This window comes from Phaseolus vulgaris, chromosome 8 (genome assembly GCF_051622355.1).
Source record: "Phaseolus vulgaris cultivar YP4 chromosome 8, ASM5162235v1, whole genome shotgun sequence".
Taxonomy (NCBI): Eukaryota; Viridiplantae; Streptophyta; class Magnoliopsida; order Fabales; family Fabaceae; genus Phaseolus; species Phaseolus vulgaris.
The window spans coordinates 47,297,765-47,319,922 of NC_143505.1; the positions used below are offsets into that span (position 1 = coordinate 47,297,765).

At 33.2% G+C, this 22,158-nt stretch overlaps 2 protein-coding genes across 3 annotated transcripts; both read left to right on the forward strand.

Moving 5' to 3' along the window:
- Positions 1-211: 211 nt before the first annotated feature.
- Positions 212-4,561, forward strand: LOC137826249 (uncharacterized). Of its 2 annotated transcripts, none has more exons than XM_068632144.2 (10): positions 212-464; positions 817-842; positions 1,059-1,155; positions 1,402-1,611; positions 2,324-2,446; positions 2,529-2,586; positions 2,719-2,792; positions 3,200-3,288; positions 3,370-3,442; positions 4,000-4,561. In XM_068632144.2, exons 1-9 carry the CDS (start codon positions 363-365, stop codon positions 3,437-3,439), a joined length of 849 nt encoding a protein of 282 aa, XP_068488245.1. In that variant the 5' UTR covers positions 212-362; the 3' UTR covers positions 3,440-3,442; positions 4,000-4,561. The 2 variants fall into 2 exon arrangements, 1 of the variants encoding a protein (XP_068488245.1); XR_016515168.1 differs by having other exon boundaries at positions 214-464; positions 2,324-2,441.
- A 7,264-nt stretch (positions 4,562-11,825) lies between these two features.
- Positions 11,826-18,875, forward strand: AGL104 (AGAMOUS-like 104). The gene is made up of 11 exons (XM_068631544.2): positions 11,826-12,133; positions 12,852-12,905; positions 13,007-13,039; positions 13,151-13,169; positions 13,508-13,569; positions 13,679-13,706; positions 13,865-13,926; positions 14,015-14,114; positions 14,228-14,278; positions 17,722-17,819; positions 18,306-18,875. The coding sequence occupies exons 1-11, from the start codon at positions 11,868-11,870 to the stop codon at positions 18,628-18,630; spliced, it is 1,098 nt and encodes a 365-aa protein (XP_068487645.2). The 5' UTR covers positions 11,826-11,867; the 3' UTR covers positions 18,631-18,875.
- The last annotated feature ends 3,283 nt before the right edge of the window (positions 18,876-22,158 follow it).

The window sequence follows — 22,158 nt, forward strand, 5'->3', positions numbered from 1 at the left end:
CCCTTAAGTGCTTGTATCGAAGATCTGAGTACGTCTGACCAGTACCGTTAGAAAGAAAAAAGAATAGGTGTTATTTTTTTACAAAATTTGGAACTTATTCTTTATTAGTCATTAAAATTTATCAAAAATAAAAAATCATTTATGAATTTCATTTCTTATTTCATAAATTTAATTTATAATTATATATTTTAATAATTTTTCTTTGTGAACATTGGGCAGAGTATTAGGAAAATTGTGGTAGAAAGTTTGATCTTTAAGGGTTCTCATTTTTTCAATAGCTCTCTACCAAGGGGCCTAATTAGGAGGAGTCTAATAGTTTTCTTCAGCACAAAATGAACACAAGTTGGGACAAGGAGTGAAGCATGAAGAAGGTCACAACAATTGCTTCAATCTTTTTGATCGCGCTACTTTGTTTGCACGAACTCGTCCACGTATCTTCGTCACCTTTCTTATACGCAAGCCAGGTAATGGCGCATGCCTTTGCTTTGGACTTTGAATAAACAAAAACTGTGCGATGTATAATTTCTTATACGCATTCTTTTATTTGAGACGAGCAAGATATTGTAGAAATTGCGTTCAAACAAATGGGCTAACTACAATGCATTTCGAGTTTGGGATATGGAAATTGGAATAGTGAGTTTTTAGGGTTCCAGTTGATTGTGTTGAGGTACGAAGGATTTCAAGGTCAAAAATAGTTCAAGTGCTCGACTATAAGTGTTTTGGTTGATTTAATTAGAATCTTTACGTTGAGCCTATATTTCATTTGAGCCATGATTTAGGAAGTTAATTCTCGTTTTCTTTTATCTTTTGCTCCAGGTCTATGAGGAATCTTCTGGTGAAAGGTATTGGAATGGATTTGCAATTTATTTATTGTTAATAACCCTCCATCATCCAAATATGTCGATGGTTTACTTTACTTGATGTTTAGTTTTTGTCCATTACGGACGCAGTTCTTCCTACTTACTAATAAATATATTGAAGTTATATTCTTCTTTATACTTTAGCTTGTCTCTCGAGAATTCAGTCTCGTGCATGACTCAGTTGTGTTTTCAATGTAGAAAACTTAAACAGGACCGGGAACAGGGACAGGAACATGCTCAAGAATTGCATTGCTCCAGGGAGAGAAGTAGGGCAGCTCGGAAAGTGATAGAGGAGGTATGAAAATTCCTTTGTTAAGTTATCTAAATTTTGAATCAGATCCATGAACATTGTTAAAAACATGTTTAAATAAGAATTTGGAAACATGTAGTTTCAATGTATCAGGTAAACATAGTAACTAGGAAAATTGTTACTTTTGTATTTATTATACTCATAAATATCAAATCCCTAGTTTAAACAGATTTTCAGGACATGATTCTCTTTTTCTCTCTTAACAGATACGTTCCTTGTATGTTTTTGTAGTATTTGATACCATTTGTGGAACGAGAAAACTACCAGCTTTCAACTAAATGCAGACTTCACCCTGAAAATGATATATTTAGCGATCAGGAAGAGCATAAAATTTTCATAGATAGACATGAATGGCGGTGTGGATATTGCAAGAAAAGCTTTCGGGAAGAGAAATTTCTCGATCACCATTTTGATAATAGACACTACAATCTTCTGAATCTGGTATGTCAATTTTCATTCCTTTATAGTGCTTGGAGGATACATAATGTGCAGTGCAAGCTTTTTTAATCTTTTAATTCTATCAATTATTTGATGAGTTTGAAGTTCAAAACTGCCCCGGTCATACTCACCTTTTTTTGCACATAGAGGTTACATACTTGTGTCAATATTTGGCTCTGTAGTGATCTGAAGATTTACTTAAGTGTATCCTTTTTTGTTGTCTTTCATTCCTTGTTCAAATTGTAACTTTTTGTTATTTCTCAATACCTGATGAGGTCAATATCCAAGATATACTAATATAGTTATACCATAACACATGAAGTTATCTGATTTGTTCACTCAGTTTGTCCCCCCTATTATGGATGACTGGAAGGAGGATGGGGGTTGTTTGGTGGCAGGGCCACACACTCTTCCTCCCTCAACTCCTCAGCAAGTTTCCTTAAATTGATATAATTTAACGTTTTGCCTCGAGAATAAATTAATTTATTTGATGGATACCATGAGGGGATACACAGTTTTCTACTCTGAGTATTTCTTACTGTATGATCATTTAAGTCATTTCAATATTGGATGTGGAACCAGTGTACACAAAATTGGCCTTTTATGGGAGTTTCAATGAGCTTTTGAATCTTACATCAATTTTACTTGCAGCTCTTTTTTATGCTTTATTATTTATCAGAAAATGTTGTTTCCATTGATTGGCTATTTAATGCAGACTCATGGTAAATGCTTGGCTGATTTATGTGGGGCGATGCATTGTGATGCTGTGATGAATTTCAGATCCTCCAGAAGCAAGTGCAATCTGGCAGCTGCTTCTAAAAATCGTCATCTATGTGAGGTTGCTTTCATTTTGTTTTATTTCTTTTACTGTTCATGGTATTGTCAACTATTCACCTAATCCATATGCACTCTTTACTCAGAGTCTTGCTGACAATTGTTTTCCTATAAGTGAGGGTCCATCAGCAGCTCGCCTTCATGGTATACTTCTATTTTTTTACAGTTTTCTCCATATTTTTCCATTATGATATTTCTTGTCACTTTCCCCCACTTAATTTAATTATATTGTCCATGTTGATTTATTTCTTACCCAATTTCCTGATATAATGGTAGAATTGTTTCTGCACCAATTTTGTGATGCTCACACTTGCTCGGGGAAACTTAAACCCTTCTCTCGAGGAGGCAAGGTAAAGCCTGATTCATTGGGATAATCAATACGCCTTTGATTAGAAATCGGTCATTGCTAACTCTATTGGTATACGGAAATCTATACTTCCATTCAGATGATCTATGTTGATGTTTTTGGCTTAATTGGCAAAGTCCCTCTGTAAAAAGAAAAGGCCTTATTGACATTAGGTTAACGGTTTTACATTTTTGGCTGGCTCAAATTAGATTCTGATGTCAAAACTTGCTGTCACAGTACCTTTCCCTTTCTATTGGAAAGGTTTTAAAACTTTTATGCGTTAGATTTTTTTCTTTTCATTTCATTATGCCATAATTTCTTAAAACTTAAACTTTATAACTAATTTATTCTAGCAGTTAATACTTGTCAATAAGGTTGTTATTTGTCAATCTTGATATTTTTCCACTGCAGGATCAAAGTAGTTTCTTCCGCCTGGCTGCTGGAGCACTGATCTTGGTGCTACTTCCTGTGTTCTATCTTTTTCTTTATTTGATACAAAGGTACTATTTCTATATTTTAAATGCGATTAACCAATAATGGTTTTACTCCACAATTTCTGAATGCTATTTTGGAAGTTGTAGTGATGTGAAGAGTCGAACCCAAGAGCTTCGTCGCATTTCGAAAGCTGGATGGAAAACAAAACCATCATGATTGGTAATTATTTATCTCTTTTAGATGGGCATGTCTTGGTAATTAAATGGCAGAATGAGATGCAATGACAGAAAAATGGCCATTGATTGTTAGTGGAATATGTGGGTCTTTTTGAATAGATAGATTCGTTTCTTTGAGACAGAATAATTTTGTTTATCATTGCCATTAATCTGCATCGCATACATATATACCTGTATTTAAATATTTTGCAATGCCAATTTCAGTGACAAATATTAATCCATCTGTAGTTCTGTGTCTAATGTCTCTAATTTTATTTTTTGTAATAGTATGATGCTAATGTTGTTTGTTTATATTTTTGTCCTGAGAAGTGATTTGCTTGAGGGCAAGCAAAAGGATAAATTTTGGGGTGTGATAAATCTGTAATATTGAGCTATAGTTATGTAAAACTAGACACTAAATTAGTGTATATATATTGTATATATTTGTAAATCATATATAAAGTTGTTAGAATTTCATGATTTTAGCATGTGGCCGATATATTTGTGTGTATTAGTAAAGTCTCCTGGTAAAAAATTATTGAAAATTTATTCTTTTTTCAGTCTTGACTGTAGGACCACTACGAGAGACTAATTGGGATGAATTGAAGAGTCTGTTATTTGTTTGGTTTAGAGCACAAGTACACAAGATATGGAAGCCATTTAAACCGCTAATGGTGTATTGTCCTCAGTTCAACAGTGTTATCTTCATGTTATAAATTGAAGATGTTAGTGCTCATTTGAATGCTCAGCAGCGCATTTAAACGTTCCGTGCTATCTTGATAAGATGTAGCCGCTGATTTGTGTGCATTTAAATGTCGTCCAACGGGCGTTTTAAATGTACCCAGTCACTTAGATTGGTATAAAACAATGCTCCCAACTTTTTAGACTTTTGACAGCTAAAAAGTACTATGTAACACACGAAACAGTTGCTACGGGAGTTCAGGTTTGTGCATATCAAACTTGAAAAAAATCAAGGGCCAATCTCAGGAATTGCTAATGGATATCACTTCTTTATCGTTTCATGAATTGATTTTTGATTGTTTTAAATGTATCACTAAATTCGTAGGTTTTGGAAGGTGGAATGATTGATTCCTCTTATTTAATTATATATTCTTATGTAGAAGTACGTATTCTTTCTTTTCTTGACCTATTACTTTCACATAGCCAGAAGTACTCAAATCTCACTACTTAAACTGGGTCAGGACTAATCATGTTGATTGTCTAACCAAGTCAGCTTTAACAACTGGTTTATTTTTCATATATTTTTTCCTCTCGATGCCTCAAGTCTTCAGTTCTATTATGAAATCCAATTTTTTTTCCTTACCAAGTATAGGAAAACAGACATTGCAAATCTTCACTTCAATCATAGGAAGCAGAGGACTGGATTTGGATACCGTAAGGCACATACAACACCACAAAAAGCGTTATCATTTTCATTTATCTCGTGGTTTGATTATTTCATGTTACTTGTTTTTTATCATTCAATTTAGGGATTTTGTTCAGTTCATAATGCTATTCTTAGACTAACCTTAGAATTGGAATTAGATTCAATCTCTTAATTATAAACTTGGTTATTGAGTTGAATATTAAGGAATATTACCGTAGTTGTTGAAGTCCCAATAATACAGCTTAATAATTGAGACCTCATGGAATTCTCATGCTTATGTTAGTAGAGAACACCTAAGAAATTAAGTAGAGTTAAATGTGGAGGAATTGGTTTAGCCTAAAGCAACGGTTTGATCTTTATTTTGTCGGTAATTACTTGGATCAAGAGGTAAGTTAAATGTTTTAGACGAGAATATGGAGAAATCTAACCCTAGACAATTTGTGCGGCTGTGTTCTATTTTTGTAATTTTTTTGGAGTAATAATTCAATTTAGTATCATCTTACCCAGTTATCGGTTCAAATTGTAATAAATTAATGATTTGGTACTTCGATCAATTCCTCGAAGGAATGATACTTTATTTTTATTTTATACTTAACACGAATATTTAAAAGATTTAAAATTCGATACACTTTAGGTAGTGTTTTTATCTCATTGTTTTAAACTTATATGATATTGTTTTCCATTGAATTCGGAATTAAGATTAAATATTCAACAAAAAATAATAATTAAATTTTGTGATTTTTTATTCATATAGCAATTATTAATATTTTCAATTTGAGGGCAAGAAAATATATTGAGTAACTTAAATTTATTAAAATAAACTTCTATAAAACAAACCCATTGTGAGAAATAGACTTTGACATTTATGTTAATAAAAACTTCCCTTGTTTGTTGAACATAAAAACAAAATTTAACATATTTTCGGATTAAGAGAAACGAATGCATGGATTCAAAATGATAATGCTCAAAATGATTTGTAAAAAAATATAACTATTTTTGGGAATTAAGAATATTATTTTTCAAAAAAATATCAAGTTGTTAAGTGGAAAGTGAAAATGACATAATTCAATCAATAATAAGTAAAATGATAGATTGCAAAATTTACATCATGCAAGATATAAAGCAAGGAAAAAGTAAATTATCAAAGACAAACAAAAATTTGACTAATTGATATAATATTTTGCTAATCGAATACTTATTATTAGGTCAAAAGTTATAGTTAATAGTTAGGGATGCGGAAACACAATGGATGAATGGATAAAGAAGAACTTCTAAGAAGCCATGAAACCTTGGAGTAGTTGTAAGGTGTAGGGAGAGTGATAGGCGAGGCTCAATCACTTGGAGAAAGATGTAAGAGACTAACAAGGTGTCTATCCTAGATCGGCTAGACAAAGATAACTATAAGCTTGCAAATGGGCAACATAACTTTATATTCATTGATCTGACAATTCATGAGCCAAAAACCTCCTTTTATATGAGAAGGGTCTGACAATTTTGAGGGGAAATAAAATTCAAACTAGTGTGATGGCAACATGTTAAGCATGTTCATCTAGGCATGTAATTCTACTTAGTGATCATGCTATGGTTTATGATGGACCATAATTGAGTCCAAATAAACCCTAATTAGATTTAGGAGCTTTAATCTACTTTTACTATATATGCGGTCCGAATACAAGCCCAAATTTCTATGCTACTTGACCCAATTTAAGGCTTAATTATTTTACAAGAAAAGAAATCTTATTTTAATAAATACAACAAGGTTATGCCTCCTTCAAACATGTATAAGAGTCTTTACCCGAAGTAGCTGAATCCCACTATTCATGTATTCTTCTAGCCATTGCTCTAGTGCTTGGTCCTTTGTTGGAGGCTCTGTCATCAATTTGCCTAACTAAATCCTCTAAAAAAGGTTGTTGCCCAATGGTGGAAGGTACAACTAATGTTGGATTTGAAAATTGTTGTTGTTTTATGTTCATTTGTTCTCAGTAGGTGTGTTTTGCAACCAGTGTTGCACTCTTTCTTTCATTGTTCTTAGATAACATGTTATGCACATGATTTTATGCACACTCTATTAGAGAATTATAGTGTAGGATCTTATTTTGAGATTGTACTGGATAGAGCGCTTAGGGCTCAGTGCTTGGTGGTCGGATCTCGGTGCATGGTACAGGCAAGTCAGCTCAGCTGTTGGGCTAGTAAAGTGGGTCATGAGTTTGGCCCAATTTTATTGGTAAGCTTGTTGTGGCATAATTAAAATAAACTTTTTATACGTTAGTATAAGGCTAGTAGTAAAGGGTATTTGTGAACCTAGGAGTACATATAGTACATGTGGTGCCTAAGTCAAGTAAATGTTTCTTTTAACTTAAGTACGTGTGTTCTAGGGCACATAGTGGTTAAGTTGCATGCATGACAAGAAATAACGTTATACCATGAGTAGGGTGCCCACGTAAGCAGAATATTCCCCTAATGTTGGCGCATAAGTTGGTGCCCTAATGGCAGGTGGTTGTTCTGTTATTATTTTATGCTCTCCTTAGAGATAAGATTATTTTCTGTTGTAGCACCTTGAGAGAAGGTGACCATAAACAAAAGGTTTTCTTGTTGAGTATGCTTTCAGTTGAGATTAGATTCTCATGAGAGAAAGTTGTTACAAGAAATAAGCTATAAAAGGGGCTTGAGACCCTAGGTAAAGGTACGTTTGTTCTAAGACTGAAACTGAATACTTCTTAAATTCTAGTAAGCCCTTTACTCACTTGATCGTCGGAGTGCAATCAACAGATAGAGCCCCTTCTATTTCAAGGGAGTTGTGTTCCAGGACAACACAATGTAGAACAGATTCTAGAAGAGACAGACCAGAGTTAGAGCTTGTCACTAGAGTCAACCGACAAGAACAAAGACCTTGCACTACTTTGGTTCTCCACACGATGAAGGATATAAGAACTCTCAAGAAGATCATTCAATTTTTACTCTTACAATATATCTCACTTTAAGATCTTAAATAAATTTTATTGGCCCCATAATGAATTGTTTGTAGTAGGAGAAAATTTAAAATATGATTTTTTTATTATTTTGGAAATAGTTAATAAGAGTTCTTGTAGAATAACTTATTCTCTGTGGTGGAAAACTTACTTCCTTCTCTAGTGCAAGATGTTGTAAATAATAGATTTTATGTTTAACATCTTTATTGAAGATCCACCACTAAAAAATGTTTTCTTGCATGTTGCCATTTATCATGAGAAATATTCTTAGAACATATTCTGTGCATGTTATTTTGAGGTATTGTACTACTTTTTTGTAGGTCTTATTGTGTCACATAAGATACAAGATCTCTCTTAATTTTTTTCTATAATGATAGATCTCAACTTTAAAATTTTTGTAATTTTTTGTTAGTTCCATAATTTAATTATTATTTATTTTAAAAATATTAACTAAATAAATTTTAATTATTTAAAAATTAAAATATCAACTTAAAAATATTAATAATTGATGTTTTTAATTAGTAAACGTAATGATGATGAAATTATAAAAATTAACTTGTAATATTGATTAAAAAAATACAAACCCTAAAACAAACATGCAAAATTAAATTTTGTCAATATTAGTTACTACTAAAATGTTCCAAAATATGTTTCTCCAACTCCATTTCAAGTTGTTGATGGAGATTTTTGTAAGCATATAATGTCTTGTTTGGATTTATGTTGCAAAGTGGGGAGGAACACATTGAGATATGTCAATATTTGAAACCTCTCCATAAGTATGATTATAATGAACATTAGAATTGTTCATCTTGAATAATAATGTTATATAATATAATGCACGTCCATATATGCCACTTATACAATGGACCATATATAATTGCAAATTAAAAAAACACACATTAAATGCTCTTTCAACATCCTTTCTAGTTTCTTTGTTGATATTCTACAAATAAATTTCTTGTAGCATTAGGATGTTTTGACGAATGTCACCCAGTCAAGATAAATGTCTTTTACAAATTAGTATAGCATATTATATAAAATTCTATTTGTACCGTCCCGTACCCGGGCGTTGACAAAGTCAAGGTCAACGTCAGCGTCGAGGTCGAAGTCAACATAAGGTGCCGCCTAGGTGAGGCGACGCCAAGGGCAAGCGTCGCCAAGGCAAGCCGTCGCCAAGAGGAAGCGTCGCCAAGATAAGACGTCGTCTAGAGCAGGTGTCGCCAAGGTAGGGCGTCGCCAAGGTAAAATGTCACAAAAGCAAGGCAACCACAGTGTTGCTCCCCGACACCCATGGGTAGGAAAGACCATGGAGGGAGTGACGCCGTGGGGAGGCCTCAAACCCCGATAACCCGGGGTAGCAATAAAGGGAAGAGAAAGGTGGCTTCAAGGCCATAGTACTAGCGCCAGTGGAGAGCAATCTGACTCGTGAAGTGCCTATGTCGCCCCAGAGAAGCCCTTGGGATAGTTACGACTCATGAGAAGGGTCACGCCCAGGGGTAGCCAGGTGCAGGGTACGAGAGGAAGGTAGATACGCTCTCAAAGCGAGTGACTAGAGGTTTGGGGGCATGAGTTGGCACCCAAAGAGTCACCCCTTGCGCAGATGCACTTCCAGGAAGGAGGGCTCACACGAGGAAATACCCCCAAGTGGGGTCACGGTGCTGTGAGGCCCTCCACGTGTAATAGCAGCCAAGTCAGAATAGAAACGTCAATTTGTCAGGTATAAGGTAATTAAAGCTATTTAATAAAGTTTACGTTTCGAGCCTTTAAGGTACTTTAAATGCTCCAAGCGGTTTAAACGTCTTAAAGGCGCTGAACGTTTCATAACCTTAAATGCGCTTTAAGACGCTTTAAATGCGAGAGTAGTTTAAATAGAACCTTGGACGTGGGAAACAGGGTTCAGACTTTTGGCGAATTTTCCCATAATACACTCTAGTTGCTTGCTCGAGTCTTGAGGCTACGTACAAGGGACTAGAGAAAGGTTTTTTTCCAGAAGGAGAAAAGATACACAACACATAGTTCTTTTTACCACCTTCAGAGTGCCATTCACGGTGCTCCGATACGGAGGTGCAGAGTTTTTGGTGTTTCTCGCTAGTTGACTTGAGCGTCGGAGTGCAAACGGCCGCTAGGGCGCCCTTTTGTCCTTCTTTGCAGGTATCCACAGGTAGCCAGAGGGAAGGTGTCCCTAGCTGACGGGCAGGGTTGCGCACAAAGACGTCCCAGGTCAATCGGCCGGAACACTATTTATTGTTAATTGCATTGAAGGAGTTCAACCTTGTAAAATGTCATTAAACATGGGTGATGATTTAACACATTAATATCATTGTCATTATTATCGAGAGTTGACTTGATTTAATGTCCTCTATTGTATATTATCACAAGTGTTGTTGTAATTTTGAGTTAATCTTAACCAAAAAACTCTCTTGATTGGTCATCAACAATAATTAGATTCACTGAGATATTAAGCCAATAGCCAATGGGATGTTTATCATATTCTATTGATAAGTAAATCCTTTACTTCTTTTGTGTATAATTTGCTTATTCTTGTGTGATATTTCCCAATTCAATTCGGATAGAAAATTTTGAAATTATGTGTTTCAGTATCATTAGAAAGACTTTCTTGACCACTACAACAAATGGGAGCATATCAAACATTGTTAAAAAATTGTGTGGAACTAAAGTAAAAGTTTGAGAGTTTTGAAAACTTTTGGGAGAAGGAGATTTAGTATTTTGCATAATATTGATTGGTGGTAATGGTGGGAAGAAGGGGAAAAATGAATGAGGGTTTTAAGAATTTTGGTTCATTGGTTGTGGTGGTGGTAGTGACACGAAGGAAAAAACGGTATGAATTATTATAGACACTTTTGCTTTCCAAGATGTATGAGAATTGATTAATTGATGTTTGTTATTTAAAGTTACATTTATCTTAGAAGTCTTAAAAATAGCTAGCTTACCAAGTTTGTGTTATGTTTTGTTTTCTTTATCTATGATGATCGTGTATTACAAAGGAGCATATTATATTTCAGGTGATGGAACTCCACTCTGAGTATATAAAGAATTTTATTTTATATATTATGTTTTATCGTATGTATATATGTTTTAAATTCCTACGAAGAGGGATATATTTTGAAATACTCTATGACTGAGATGTATATATGTATGTGTGTGTAAGTATTTAGATGTGGTAAATAGGTAGGCTACATCTTGGTATCATAGGAAAGACCACCAGTAAGGTGAAAGTGTTGTGGGATGATAAGTCTAGTGATTCAACTTGGGAAATGGAAGAAACCATGAGAGAAATTTTTCCTATCTCTTTTCTGGTAAGTCAATTTTTGGAGACGAAATTTTTTCTTGATGGAGATAATATAAGGACTTAGACATTAGTTTTAGAGTAGAAGTGGTATATTTAAAATGACACCAAAATATTTATTATTAAAGTGAAAAGAGTATATAAATAGGAAAATTAGTTATTCATGTTTCATTTTAAAAGAACCACAATCTCTCTAAAAACATTTAGTTTCCTTCCTCCACCTTCTATTTGAGTTTCTAACCTCCTCGCTCATTAGATTAACGATTAGAGTCCATCATTGAATTCCTCACAGGGAATACTATAAGATTGTTCAATCAAAATTCTCTGTTACGCATGTCAATAGTTTATAGAAAAGAAAAAAGTGGGTAGAAGCATTAAATAAACCGTATGAGAAAAATAGGTGGAAAGAGTAAATAAAGAAATAAAGAAATAAAGAAAGCATAGTTAATGTGAAATGATAATATTGAATGGAGCAAAGTAATGATTTGGTTTTGCCCCATTTTACAGTGTATATAATGATAAAGAATGAAAAGATTAAAGCATCCAAGACCCTTTCCTTATAAACTCATGAATCTCTCCGCCTCCCTTCCTTTTCTCCTCTCTCCCATTTATAACCATTCCCTGCTCTCTCTCTCATATCCAACTGGTCCTTCTTTTAAGCTTCGTCATGCATGTTTCCATATATTAAAATTTTCACCTTTTCTTATTCAAAAAAAGAGAGGGCAATTTAGATTTCCTCCTTCAGATTCTTCATTTCCTTTTTTGCATGCATACAACACCCAACACAATACTCCACAGTTTCTACCTACACAATAACAATAATAACAACAACAATAATAGGATCGAAATGGGTCGTGTTAAACTCGAGATAAAGAGAATAGAGAACTCCACCAATCGACAAGTTACATTCTCAAAGCGAAGAAATGGCCTCATCAAGAAAGCCTACGAGCTTTCAATCCTCTGTGACATTGATATTGCCGTCATAATGTTTTCTCCCTCCGGTCGTGTCAACCACTTTTCCGGTAGGAGGAGGTACGCATGCACCCCCTTTCATCACATCTTCCATTTCCTTAAATCTGTTCATTTCATATCACAACAAATTTCATGCATCTCAAGGTTTCGTTCTTTAATTCCGATCCATTTTTAGAATCTTCTTCTCACATGGTTCGGATCAAAACAATTCTTAATAACTTGTTTACCATGTTTTCGAGTTGATTAGGAGCATCATGAAATCATCTATTGGCTTCCCCATCAATGTCTTTTCTATGTTTTAGATGAAATGGCGCGTAGTTTCGTAGAGTAGTTAGGTTTTTTCCTGTTCTTGTTTAGATTGTTAATTTGTTCTTGTTCTAATTTTTGTGTTCTACTTTTTTAGCGGAATGGCTTTATACCCTGGGGATTAGGATCTTGACCAACATATATATTTTTTTCCTTTTTCAAAGTTTACCTAAGCAACTAATATTATTATCCCAACAAAAACAAATACCAAGTAGTTAAATTCTTCTAGAAAAAAGGGGCAAGTTATGCAAAATTTAAGAGCTAAATCAAATACCTTTTTATTCGTAACCTTTATAGATATATTTACCTTTATGTTTGATAGATTGAAATATAGTATAACATTAACTAATCGTTATACGTCATTTATATTTAACTAATCTTATGCTTATTACCATTATTATTATTATTATTTTAGCCTGTTAATTTCTTGGTTTTTGTTCTTTGATTATAATCATGTTGTTACTGTTATCAGAATTGAGGATGTTTTTACTCGCTACATTAATCTTCCTGACCAAGAAAGAGATAAGTAAGTTGTGAACATGAAACTTGATTTTTCATGCGATAGGGTGGTGGTGATCATTTTGTTTATCATCTTCTACATGTTTAACTGTTATCTGTTTCATGCAGTGCTGTAAGTTTTCCAGAGCTACCGTACCGCAGGTATATATCTCTCTACCTTCTTTTACTTCTTCTACTTCTCATTATTTTCTTTGTAATATGATAGTAATATTTGTTCCTGCACTAATTTGTTTCTTATTTACTTAATTGCAGGGGTATTCAGAATAAGGAGGTATTTTCACTTATTATATTTATGTAAAAATTAAACCCTTCCCTGAAACAATCATTGGAGTTATTTTACAACAATATTATATTTTAATATTCTTTCATATACATTAACTGAAAGTTATACAAACAATATAAGTGACTTTCAAGAGTTTAATCATAACTAATGATTTTTAAGAATAAATCATTTCAAAGAAATTTCTAAAGAATTCCTCTAACACTTCCCAACTAAAATTTATTTTCTGAGTTGGTTCTGGATGGTTTGAGACCTTAAAATTATAACACCTGGTTGTTTCTTTTTTTTCCAAATCTCATTACTTCCATAAATGTTTGGTCCCTTTGTAGTATTTGCTTAGGACACTTCAGCAACTGAGGAGTGAAAATGACATAGCTCTTCAACTGGCCAAGTTAGTATGATGTTTCTTTTAAAAATTCAATTATTTTCTAAATATTTTTTTTGGATTGTGTAATAGTGCTAATTTTTTTTCATTCACTGCTGTTTCTGCATCAAACAAGTCCGGGAGACATTAACTCTGAGATTGAGGTAAGCAAACCATGCAGGAGTTCTAAATTTTCTCTTCTAACCATGGTGACAAAAATCATCACCAAACTTAGATTCATCAATTTGAAGCACATAAACCAAAATTATATTAGAAAAGTATAAAATTTTTCAAAATGTTGAAAATTTCTTCTTAATTTTAGGAACTCCAACAAGAAGTTAATAGGCTACAACAGCAACTTCAAATGGCCGAAGAGCAGATAAGGTTTCTTAAGAAAATTTATGCTTAAATTCATTTTGAAACAATGGTATCTCCATCCCACATAGTATTTATTTATTATCTATGAACACAGGTTATATGAACCCGACCCATTAAAGATGTCATCAATGGGAGATCTTGAAAACAGTGAAAAGCATCTGGTAGATGTCTTGACACGAGTCATGCAAAGAAAGGTTGTTAATATGCTTTATATTAGTCTTTTTCTGTTTTGTTAAAAATTATGCATTTTTTTTAGTTTTTTCTTTTTTTCTACAATGTGACTTATTATTTACTAATGGTGCTGCAGGAATACTTAATGAGCCACCATCTATCTTCCTTTGATCCATCTAGTATTCAGGTAATTAATGAATGTATATTAATATATATATATATATACATATATACATATATATATATATATACATATATATATATATATATACACATATATACATATATATATATATACATATATACATATATAAATATATACATATACATATATATATATATATAAATTTACAAGAAATATTTTTAGATGAAAATAAAAACTATATAGTTAACATTTTAAATAAATTATGATTATGCAATTATTAAAATATTTAACTCTAGTTATTTATATATAATTATATTCTCTGTTTGTTTTAAAATAGAATAAATTATTTTATAGTAATAAAAAATAAATTGAATTAAAAGAATTGTTTGGATAATTTAACTCACATACACAAATTTATGTGCACATGTACAACTAAAAACTTGTTACACATGTGAATATATGATATACTCAAACGGGTATATATATAAAAAAAAAAGTACATAACATCTCCTATCCAATGAGAAAATATCCTCAACTCACAATATGTCTTTTCTAATATCATAAAATAAGTTGGGTTGAGAATGACCAACAAGCAAGTAATGTAATTTATAAAAGTAGTAGTGGTTATGACAATATTTAGAGAGGCACTATGACAGTATTTGGAGAGGCACTACCAACATTTGATGGATTAATTACAATAAATTTAATTAGAATGTAAAGGGTGCAACAACTTTATTACTCTAAAAAAAGTGTTGCATCCTACTTATTATAATTAAATCCGTTGTAATAAGAGCATCAATATTGGGTTGTTTCAAATGTCGAGAGTGTCTTTCTAAAAGTTGTCTTAATCACGATTACTTTTAGACTTGAAGTAGGGTAGCAAAGCGGGCCAGTCTGTCCCGCATTGGCCCACCACGCACTTGGCCCACAAAAATGCGGGTTGGGTAGGCCTGTCCCATAAAGTTATTGTGGGTTAGAATTCTCAACCCGCTTCGCATAAGAGTTTGTCTGCGGGTTTGTGGGCCAGCCCGCGTTCTTTTTTTTTTAAATTAATTTTTTTTTTTACATTTTGTTCTTAAAAAATTGTCAAATTAAATCTATATATTTGTTATTATCAAACCTAAATTCTTTTTTTTCCTTTTCAAACATAATCAAACATCAAAACATTAAACATTAAGATAAATATCAAATATCACTATTCTTCCACTTTCAAAACATTAAAAATACCTAATTCCAAAACATTAAAAATACCTAATTCCAAAACATTAAAAATACCTAATTCCAAAACATTAAAAATACCTAATTCCAAAACATTAAACATAAACATAAACATTAATTCAAAAACATTAAACATAAACATTATTGACGTGATTGTGTTGTGTTTCTTTCTTTGAAATTTTGTGAAAACCTAATTACGTTGCCTTGTTGCTGCTAAGTGCCAATTTTTTTTTCTTGCGGGTTAGCGGGTCAGCCCGCCCCGCCCCGCCCCGTTGCTGGCCCGCGCGGGTTGCGGGCTAATGCGGGGCGGGCTAAAGCGGGTTAGCGGGTTGAAAAGGTTAGTCCGCCCCGCGTTTTTTATAAGCGGGTCGCGGGCCGGCCCGCACGGCCTGCCCCGCTTTGCCATCTCTAGCTTGAAGCACAAATTTTTATTTAGGATTGAAGCACAAATTCACTACTAGTTTTGGATTTGTGCTTCAACACCTTTAGGCTTTCCTTGTTGTTCTCCAAGAGCCATTAAAATTGTGGATGTCTCTAATCCTTAATCCCCTATTTTTGCTTACACATATCCCCATTTAACCAATACAACTTTTTTTTATCAACAATTAATAAAATAAATTAAGAGGATACTTGAGGGGTATCCCAACCCGTAAACATCAACCTCATGGTTACTCCTCCTTATAGCTTAGAGCGTAAACCCATTATGTGGCTAGACCTACAAGATACACACCAAAAAAGATACACAGAACTACGACAACATTTTGGTAGCACCAACACCCAATAAACAGTACACACTTGAGAATGGAGCCGAAAATGTAGCTATAACCACTAAGAATTCTATTCAAATAGTGCACCATCTTGACATAAAAACTTAAAAGGGTGTGGCAGCAACCAAACCAGTACCCATACCAGGAAACAGTTCTGCATCACAAGTAGAATGCTACACCATTCTTCTACCATCAACCAAACCTTCACCTTTGCACATATTCAGAAACGTAATCCAACTGAATTACTATGTGACAGGGTGTACTCACTCCATCTTAGCTTGCCTTTTGTAATCTGCTGAGGCAACTTTATGTGTTCTTGATAACCTCAAGCCTTAGCTCCCTACCTTACCCTTACACACAACCAAACTACAGCCTCGAGCGTATACTCAGTACTGCTATGGCACTCTCTAAAGAAGCGTGGCAGGCAACTATGTACCACAAAACAGACTGCACCGAGCCAAGCACTAAACATTCCAACGTCAACCCGGACTACGCTTAACATCACCACCCATACAACTTTCTTGTTACTATGCCCCTATCCCGAGATAAATTTTCTTCGAATTCTTTTGATTTTATTCCTAACTTTTAAGGGAACCTTAAACATATATTTAAACATATATACATAGAGAGAAAAGACACAAGTGTGATAAAAAACTTTATCAAGGTTACTCTTTCTACCAAAAGAAGATGTTTGCCTTTAGCTTATATGTCATGTAACACGACATTCCAAAACTGAGTTTTCCTATGATTTCCCCCTATTGGAAAATTGAGATAGATGAAAGGTATGAACATCTGACAACAATTGAGCAGGACAGAGAACCTGTCCACGGTATATTGATCTACTCTAATACCACTTATCTTAGTTTTAAAAAAATTGACCCTCAACCCAGAAATTAATTCAGAATGAAGAATGCTTTTAATAGTTTGTATTTGCCTTGCACAGAAACAAACCATCGTTGGTAAATTGCAGCATGCTCACCTCTATTCCCCTTATTTCGACCTTGATACCTTGTAACCTCCCTATAACTAATGCTTTCCTAACGAGGCGTTATAAGCCTTCTACCACAATTAAGAATAATTATGGGACAATCACGTTGCATAAGTCCTCTAGAAGGAATAAATTGGTCGGTTGAATTTCAATTTAATAGGACAAAGATAGACGCAGACTTCTTACAATCATTGACCCACATGATCCATTTGTGCAAAAACCTAATTTTTCCATCATATAGTACAAAATTTTTAAACTGAATTATATTCTCAAAATCAACTTGACCCATTTATTCCTTTATCTCTTAATCTCATCTATCACCTTATTCACCACGATTAGACTATCCAAGTCTTAATCATGTTTTAGTTTTATCAATTTTTCCTTGAGAATGAATATCATTAACACTTATATGATAGTTTTCTCACAACCCCTTTATCGTACAGTACTTTTACTAATATCGTTTTTTTTTTTATATATTATCTTAACTAAGTAGAATTATATAATTATGACAGGGAATACCTACCTCTTTCGACAATGTAGGTTGGTTGCAGGATGGGAGTCAAAATCATGCTCAGATTTTTGATGGATCTGCTCCTTTAGATCCACTCAGGTTTCTATCTGCATGTGTTTACAATTTTTAATTAGGATATTTTCTTTTAGATAATTATACTTTTCATGCATAAAACTCAAACATTAAACCTTATTCAAATGATAATTCAATTTCACTCAAACCAATTTAGTTAATCATAATTTCCTCTTAATTAAATAAAAAATACTAATTTTTAATGGTCAAACTTTTAAAATATTTTCATTTTTGCTCATCTATGATTTTAAAGATAAAAATATCAAATATTTTTTTTATCAATTATACTCTTAATTTCATCTAATATTTAATTAATTTATACATATTTATTTTGTTATACAAAATAGAAAAAAGGTAAAATAGAAACATCTATATATATAATAATGTAAAATTACTGTAGTACTTGATTTCTGCATAAAAATAATAAAAACGGATGAATAAAGGAGAACACAAAGAAAAGAAAATCATATTTGTTAAAATATTATATGATTATTAATAATAAGATATTTTCAGGGACTTATCTTCGACAGTGTATGGTTCATTTTCCCAAGGGACGAGTTCAAACGCTGATCCACGTGGCATGGGGGAGTGTCACGTGTCAAATCCAAGTGATGGGAGCCTTCAAGCATGGCCTCAAGGGTACACATTGTATCCTCATCATCATATTCAGCATGACATGGTGGGACCCGACATGCCGGATATGATGCCACATGCACAGGTGAGCATACCAATCACTGCCTCACACGTGGAACCACCACCCAAGAACGAGCCTGGAGAATATGACCAGTCTAAACAACAACAACCTCATCCTCATCCTCAGCAGCTTAATGCCCAATGACACATACCATTACAATGACCCATGCAAGCTATCACCATTCAGATGCCATGTCCCATCACCCTCTCATTTTTAGTTATAAATGTGAAGCATGCCATAGCTTCAGACTTGGCATGTGTAAGATTAACTAAGTACATGATGATCATATATGATCATGTGCATAGAAACTGTATTTCGGATCATCCTTGTATTACCAAATTAAAAAAAAAATGAATATCTAACAAGAAACAGCAAGCAATATTGTTTTTTTCTCTTTTTTACATTCACTACACCAAATCTAAATTTTTACTATGCATGAAGCTTTTAGGGTTATCCTAATTCCGAAATGTCCTTCATTAATAAAATTAGGATTCTTTTTATTTAACAAAACCTATCACTAATAACACTTAGTTTTAAATAGTTAAGAACTCTATGGTATTGTAAGCTGTAATATTTAGTAGAAATGTTCGCATTAGCGAGACTTTGATTAGTAGACGTGTTTAGACTATTTTGCAAAATATAGGTGCTTAATAATAACAAGGCATTGCTCAATATGAAAATTTGGTGAAAGAAAAGAGGGTGATTGTAATGAAAATTATGGATTGTCAATAAAATGATAATTGGATATATCACTAACATTTTCACTCTGTGGAGGAGAAAACTTTTGAGAAAGAATGAGAGATTTAGAAAGTGATATATATAGAGAGAAAGAGAGAAAATTCTTAAAAAATTAAATATTAAGAGTATTTATTGTGAATATAATGTTGAACTAAAAAATCATTAAAATCAATAAAAAGAACATGATATGGTTTAATTTGATTGAAATTAATACAATTTAAAACAAAACTAAATATTTTTTTTTTATTTTGAAACAATTTTGGTATGTATTAATTATTGAACAATCATTCATATTAAAGTAATTATTAACTAACACTACAAGAAAACTGTCATTAGTTGTATAACATTTGCGTCAATAAAGAGTGAAAGTGAATTGTGTCGATCAAACCCACAAAAAGTTAACACAAAAAAGATGTTACGTGGGCCAGCCAACGCATGGAGGACATAAAGAGAAAGTGAAAAAAGTAATAACAATAATATTGCTTCGGCTAGACCGACGCACATTAGGAGTAAAGTTGTGTAACCTTTCGTCGATTTAGGACGACACCAAGTTTGTCCTCACGTCGATTTGCATCAGTGATGGCCGGCGAAATGTGTGTCTGTGTCGCTTTGTGTCGGTCACAATCGACACAAAGTGTTTCCATGTTTGCATTGTTGTTTCTTAATATATAGCGAAATTTCGCTCCCCCGCATTCTCTTTCTCCCAAATTAAAAATCTAACCGTAATTTTTGTCTCTTCTTTCTCTTCACTCTCGAGTTTCCTCCACCCCCAACCCACTGCCTTCGCTTCCGCCCCCAAGTCCTGCCCCTATGCCTCTGCCGATCATTCTCACCTTGCACTGCCTCTACCGCTGGTCGCTTCGTCGAAGTTATTGACGTAGACTGTCAATTAAGAGACACATGTGATTAGGTGTTGTGTGAGGTGGCAAGTAGTGGGGTTATGGTTTCTCCCATTCGTTAACATTTTTGGGGGGTGGTCTGTCAACGTATACCATGGTAGTTTGTGGAGGTGGTTAGAGTTTATGGTGTTTGTTGGAGGTTGCTAGAGTAGTTCGCTTTTGTGGATTAGTTGGTGTTTGGTGTTTTCTTGAGTGGGCATGAATTCCTGGCTATAGGTTTGCATCACCATGTAACTTTAATTGGATGGGAGTGCATAATCGATCTAATTGTAGCCATGGTGGTGGGAGCATGACCACATTGGTTGCTCCCATTGCAATTGTGGGGATTTCACTGTGTTGAGAACATCAACAACTGTAAAAAATGGTGGTAGGAAATTTTGGGGGTGTCCAAAGTACAAGGTCAGATGTATTGAACTGTGTTTTATGAAAAAATATGCATATTTGGTATTTATTATTTTAGTTAACGTTTTGTCCAATGCAGAGTAGGACTAGCGTAAGCATGAGATGTAATTTCTTCAAATGGTACATTGAAGGCATTGGGAATGACAAATAAAATTATTGCTAGACAAAGAAACAAGATTTGTAGTTTAGAAAAACGTCTGAAGGTGTCAAGAAAGTGGATTAAGATGTTGTTAGGAGGGTTGTGTCTTGTTTTTGTAATAAACATTATTATGTTGTCTATTTTGTTAAAATTCTCATATCGTATGTGTTTCTTTTGGGATTATGATTGAATGAGTTAATGTAATATGTATTAGTTTAATGTATTGAGGTTTTTCCAAAATTTATTTTTGATTTGAGTATCAAGTAATGAAAAATGAATTTTAAAGATATGAAATGTGTTATGTAATATCAAATTAATTAATGAAGCAAATATAAAAATTTGATTTCAGTATCATGTAAAATGTAGAATGAAATTTAAAATGAACTTTAATGATATGTCTAATTTCAGTAATATTTTATATTAAAATATAGATACTTATGAGTATTAATTGCTAAAATAAATATAAAATAATCCCTAATTTATTAACTTATACCTTTTTACATATTTTACAATCTTTATTTGAAAAAGAACATTTTATTCCCAAATTTGGTGTTAATTTCAGGTTTTTAGGGAAGAATGAAGATGACTGGGCTAAAGAAGAATAATATAAGCTAAAAGGAGAAAATTTTGGAAGACCTCATAACGCATAAGTGCACAAAAAACCCAAATGCGCCACACAAGAAGTCATTTAACCCTAGCAAACTAGGTTAAATAGAGGGCTTAAGGCATAACCCTATTGTGCAAGATTGAAAGGAAAACACCATTGAGTGACTTGTAACCCAATTGGGAGAATAGAAGGTGTTAGAAGATGTGTGGTTAATTCTACCCTGTGGATTTGGGAGTAATTTGTTCATTCTCTTATGTATTGAGGTGATATGTGAATATAATAATATGCTTGATTGATTATTGGTATTATTGTTTTGCTTCTAATTCTTGATCTAGAATTTTAAATCTGATTGGAAAGTATTTTTATGGTTCTTACCTAAACAATAACACTTAAAATATTTAAGTGTTAGGAATAGACTTGAAATGTTAATTGCTATCAACGTCTGATCTTGATACTAAGTTGTTTTTATAAATATGCGAGGAATCGATATTTAGGAAGTATTTTAAGAATTTTATATGCGAGGAATCGATATAAATGAATTTTATACAGACATCAATATCAATCAAATGACTTAATGTTACCATGCTAATCAAAATACATAAGAGTCAGAAGGATGAAACCAAATCCATATTTTTCCAATTGAAGCAACAACTCTTTGCTTTGTTTTCTTATTAATCATTGTCATCCCAACAAACTCTCAACAAACTTTTATTATTCTGTTTTATATTTAGTGAATCTTTTACTTTAATATTCAATTGTTCCTTATGGGTTCGATAGCCGTCCTTAGGGACACATTATTACTTCTGACAACGCGGTGCACTTGCCGTAAAAAGTCATTATGATGTAAAATGAAATTTAATGATAGCCAATGTGCTGTATAATATAAA

Excerpts from the sequence above, each read along its gene's own strand:
- AGL104 (XM_068631544.2), top strand. The coding sequence starts at position 11,868 with ATGCATACAACACCCAACACAATACTCCACAGTTTCTACCTACACAAT. Across the intron at positions 13,707-13,864 it reads ACATTAACTCTGAGATTGAG|GAACTCCAACAAGAAGTTAA; the intron begins GTAAGCAAACCA and ends TCTTAATTTTAG. Across the intron at positions 14,279-17,721 it reads TTGATCCATCTAGTATTCAG|GGAATACCTACCTCTTTCGA; the intron begins GTAATTAATGAA and ends TAATTATGACAG.
- LOC137826249 (XM_068632144.2), top strand. The coding sequence starts at position 363 with ATGAAGAAGGTCACAACAATTGCTTCAATCTTTTTGATCGCGCTACTT. Across the intron at positions 2,447-2,528 it reads AAAATCGTCATCTATGTGAG|AGTCTTGCTGACAATTGTTT; the intron begins GTTGCTTTCATT and ends CTCTTTACTCAG. Across the intron at positions 3,289-3,369 it reads TTTCTTTATTTGATACAAAG|TGATGTGAAGAGTCGAACCC; the intron begins GTACTATTTCTA and ends TGGAAGTTGTAG.